The sequence below is a fragment of the Ursus maritimus genome, unplaced genomic scaffold (genome assembly GCF_017311325.1).
Source record: "Ursus maritimus isolate PB19 unplaced genomic scaffold, ASM1731132v1 scaffold_8, whole genome shotgun sequence".
Lineage (NCBI taxonomy): Eukaryota > Metazoa > Chordata > Mammalia > Carnivora > Ursidae > Ursus > Ursus maritimus.
The window spans coordinates 79877274-79881985 of record NW_024426996.1 but is presented as its reverse complement, the minus strand read 5'-3'; the positions used below and the strand labels follow the sequence as shown (position 1 = coordinate 79881985).

At 66.7% G+C, this 4712-nt stretch overlaps 1 protein-coding gene across 1 annotated transcript in view; it reads left to right on the top strand.

The window, feature by feature from the left end:
* Positions 1-4712, top strand: part of HGFAC (HGF activator) — an 8653-nt gene that overhangs the window by 1346 nt on the left and 2595 nt on the right. Inside the window, exons 4-10 of the mRNA XM_040624930.1 lie at positions 61-140; positions 849-971; positions 1079-1210; positions 1344-1454; positions 1549-1723; positions 1935-2020; positions 2693-2948. Of these exons, the coding sequence (XP_040480864.1) occupies positions 61-140; positions 849-971; positions 1079-1210; positions 1344-1454; positions 1549-1723; positions 1935-2020; positions 2693-2948 (963 nt within the window). The remainder of the gene's footprint in view (positions 1-60; positions 141-848; positions 972-1078; positions 1211-1343; positions 1455-1548; positions 1724-1934; positions 2021-2692; positions 2949-4712) is intronic.

Below are 4712 nucleotides of genomic sequence, written 5' to 3'. Positions count from 1 at the left end.
GGGGGGGGGGCGGGGGGGGAAGGTCTCTGGGCTGGGACTCACCTGTCTCCTCACCCCCAGGTGTGCCACCACTCACAACTATGACCGCGACAGGGCCTGGGGCTATTGTGCACAGGTCTCTGTGCCCAGGGAGGGTCCAGGTGGGTGCTGGCGGCGGGGGGGTGGGGGGGTGGGGGGTGGGAGGGTGCTGGTTCTGGGGTGGGGTGTGTCTAAGGGAATGCTAGGGTCAACCTGCTGATGGGGGTGGGAGCCAAGGGGACAGAGCTGACCTGGGACAGTGGGTCCTGCTTAGAGTGCAGGAAGGGACTTTGGGGTCCACCCCACTGCAGCGCTGGGGACCTGGGAAGGGACAGAGGAGTCATCAGCCCAGGGGGCAGCAGGAGTGCAGAGGGTGGAGCCCCTCCCAGGCAGGACCCTGCTTCTCCAGGAGCCACAGGGCTGCCTCGGTCATTGCTGGGACCAAGGCGCCCCCTGGTGGTCGGCTGGGCCCTGTGGCTGCACAGGTAGAGCCCTGAACAGAGATGAGGGCCCATAAGGTCTGCAGGGGGGCTGCTGACAGCCCCACCCACAAGGATCCCAGGGCACACAGGAGGGAACTGTGCTGCCTGATGAGGGACTGGGCTACCAGGTACAGACCCAGACGCCTGCTTGCCCAGGGTCTGTGTGCTGGGTGGGGGTGCTGGGACGACAGGGAAGGCCTGAACCCCAAGGAACCCAGAGGGGCAGCCTGAAGGCAGGAGGCCCGATGGAGGCACTGTGGGCCTTGGCAAGCAGACGGGGCCTGGGAGAGACATGCTGACAGGCCGTGTTCTCTTACATCTGTCCCCCGTTCCTCCGCGTGTCCCCAGCTGCCCCAGATCCCTGCGCCTCCAGCCCGTGCCTCAACGGGGGCTCGTGCTCCAACACCCAGGACCCCGAGTCCTACCACTGCACCTGCCCCACGGCTTTCACAGGCAAGGACTGCGGCACAGGTGCGCAGGGCCACGGGGGCGCCCGGGGCCGGGCCAGGTCCTGGCAGGATGGGCGGGGGAAGTGCCTGCCCGAGGACAGCGATGTGAGGGTGCTCCGCGACCCCCAGAAAAATGCTTCGACGAGACGCGCTACGAGCACCTGGAGGTGGGCGACCGCTGGGCCCGAGTGAGCCAGGGCCAAGTGGAGCAGTGTGAGTGTACTGGGGGCCAGATCCGCTGCGAGGGCGCCCGCCACACAGGTACGCTATGGCCGGGGGAGGGGCTGGCCCGGGGTCCCCCAGCCGCAGGCACCAGGCGGACTGGCCCCGAGCCCGCCCTCACGCGACTGGCATCCTCAAGGCCTGAGGCCTAGCTTCTGAGCCCTCCCCCCAGCTTGCCTGAGCAGCCCGTGCCTGAACGGGGGCACCTGCCACCTCATCGTGGCCACTGGGACCACCGTATGCTCCTGCCCCCCGGGCCACGCTGGGCGGCTCTGCAACGTCGGTGAGTGGCCACCTCCTGGCCCTGGGCCCCAGGGCCAGCGTCAGTGCAGACACAGCCTCGGGTCCGGGCTCACCGCACCCCGTGCTGCCCACAGTGCCCACCCAGCGCTGCTTCGTGGGGAACGGCACCGACTATCGAGGCGTGGCCAGCACGGCGGCCTCCGGCCTCAGCTGCCTGGCCTGGAACTCGGACCTGCTCTACCAGGAGCTGCACGTGGACTCCGTGGGCGCCGCGGCCCTGCTCGGCCTGGGCCCTCACGCCTACTGCCGGTCAGCACTGGCCTGGCCTGCCCCAGGCTGCCTCATCCAGGGTGGGCAGGCTCTGTCCCGGGGCGGAAGTCAGGCCCACAGGGCCCGAGACCACGGTGCCCATCTGCAGAATCAGCCAAACGCTGCTGGGAAGGGGGTGTCAGGAGCCCCACCCTGCCGGGTTCTCCCATCTGCCCCGGCCCCGGCCCACCTGCCTCTCCATGCACCCCAGGAACCCAGACAAGGACGAGAGGCCCTGGTGCTACGTGGTGAAGGACAGCGCGCTCTCCTGGGAGTACTGCCGCCTGGTGGCCTGTGGTGCGCGAATGTGCAGCAGGGGGCGTGAGGATCGAGCAGGGGCAGCCTGGCCCCAGTCCCACGGGGGTCACAGCAATTTTCCCTGTGGTCCTCCCTCTTTGGAGGACAACGGCCCCCTCTGAGAGACGGGGAAACTGAGGCTCCCTGGAGCAGAGCTCACCCAAAGCCATGTGATGGGCTGGCACCCGGGGTCAGAGCAGGCCAGCAGGTCACAGGTCCTCTGGGTGGCTCCCACCCAGCCTGAGCCGAGACAGGAAAGTGTCAGTTAGGGGTGAATAATGGGGGTGGGAGGTACAGCAGGTTCCCCTGGAGTCAGACCCTGGAGGTGGGAAGCTCCAGGAGAGCAGCCTGCCCTCGGGCCCCTGTGCCCGCAGGGCCACCTGACTGGCCTGGGCTCTGAGGTCCCGGGCAGCTGGGAGGGACAGGAACCCCTGCCAGGTGTGCCACACCACTGTGGTACCCACAGAGCCTTGCGACTGACGGGGTCTTGTTCTCCCCATTGTATAGAAGAGGAAACTGAGGCTCAGTTGATTGTGTGCCTGTGAGGGCAGAGGGGGCTGAGCCCTGGGCCCTTTTCCATGTGAGCTGCCTGGGGTGGGGCGGGTGGTGGGTGAGGGTGGCAGCCAGGACCCACTCTGGGCGGGGGTGTGACCCGGTGACCTGTGCCCCCAGAATCCCTTGCCAGAATCCCGCCCCTGCCCGCTGAGGTCCTGCTGAGCCGGGCTGAGCCTGCCCCAGTGGGACGCCAGGCCTGTGGCAAGAGGCACAAGAAAAGGAGCTTTCTCCGGCCACGCATCATCGGCGGCTCATCTTCCCTGCCCGGCTCCCACCCCTGGTTGGCCGCCGTCTACATCGGGAGCAACTTCTGTGCAGGGAGTCTTGTCCACACCTGCTGGGTGGTGTCCGCGGCCCACTGCTTCTCCAACAGGTGAGTGGCTCGGTCCACGCCCCCCGCTGCATGTTACAGCCCATCCACTTGCCCAGCCCCCCACCTGGCCATACACCCACCATCCCTTCCACACCTCTCCCCCACCCACTCCCCCATGCCCCACCTACCCTCCATTGCCACCCTCCCACCCACCCATCTGCCTGTCCTCACACACTGTGTTCCCACATGTCCCCACCTACACCTATAACCCCCAGCTTTGGTCCCTCGTTTTCCCATGGCCCCACTGACTCTAGGGCGGGGGGTGGCGGGGGTTGGTGTTCAGCTTGGTGCTGGGCCTGGAAGCTGAGGCGACCAGCCCCACCCCTGCCCCGGGTCACGGCCCAGCCCTGCCAGGGCAGTTCTGTGCTGGGGGGGTGGGGGGCAGAGGGGTTGGGGGGTGATGGGCATGCCCTTATCTGGGAAGATCCCACCCCCCCAGACCCCAGATTGCGCAGGTGGGGGCGCCTTACCCCCGCCCCCCAGCACGGACTCCGAGGCCCCGCCCACTCCGTGAGCTAAGCTTCCTGTGAGAAGGCAGGCTTGGGCAGGCAGCTAAGGGAGTGGGGGTCGGGGATGCAAGGCCCACCACCGCACACCCAGAGGAGGCAGCCAACTCACAGCAGGAAAGGCCAGGCCCTCCTCTGCCTCCACCTGCTGGCATGGGAACAAGGTTCCCCGTGTGGGAGTCCAGACAGGCAGCATCCCCCTGGGAGTCCACTGGGAGAGGATGGGCCTGACAGTAGCATCCCAGGGATCAGGGGCTGGAGGGTTGGCAGCGTGAGTCTGGCCTTGAGCCTCACTGGGCACCCAGGGACTACAGCATGGGGGGCGGGCAGTGGGCGCAAGGCCTGCCCTGTGCGAAGCTGTGACCTGTGGTAGGATCGCCGCTGGTCCTGGGAAATAGGACCTTTGAGGCCTCCCCGTATGGAAAGAGATTGGGTGGGGGTTTAAGAGGCTGGAGGAGGGGAGCCGGTACCCACTCCTCACATCTAGGCCAGGGCTGGGGGAGTGAGGCAGGGGCGCTGGAGGTGAATGGTGGACTCCCAGGTGGCCCCCCCAGGAGGGGCATGCTCCTTTGGCAAAGGAGCAAAAGGGGCAAAAGACAGAACTGGGGGCCCAAAGCCGATGGACAGCCCGCCCCGCCCTGCCCTGCCTCACACTCAGCAATCTGGTCCTCCCCCGGTCCATGGAGGCCTGGTTGTTTCAAGCCCTGAGTTCACTGGCCGTCCCCCTGAGAGCCTACCTGAGCGAGATCCATGTGTCCCCATCTCTGGCCCTGGACTTGGGTTGCTGACCCTGACCAAAGGCCAGGCACCAAGCCCCACTGTGTGCTGAGCTGGCTGGCTGCCCCTGGTGTAGGAGCCCATTTTCCAGAAGGGCCTAAGGCCTGGGAGGGCCTAGGGGCCGAGGTCCCACAGTGGCCTGGAGCTGGAGTCCAATGAAGGAGGCCCAAGCCAGGCTGGGGGTTACCCCCTTCAACAGGAGCTGGGAAAACAGAGGCCCAGAGTGGGGACAGAGAGCCTGACCGTGGGGGCCCAGGGCCTGTGCCCAGCAGAAGTGAGGGGCTGGATCTGGGGGACCTAGGCTAGATAGGAGCTGGGTCAGGGCCACTAGGCAGGGCTGGGGTCTCCACCCACTCAGGCCCCAATCAGCATGGTCCCCACCTGCATGAAGCCCAGAGGTTACTAAAGGGGATGCATTAGAGATGGCACAGCCTAAGATCGTGTGTGTGTGTGTGTGTGTGTGTGTGTGTGTGTGTGTGTG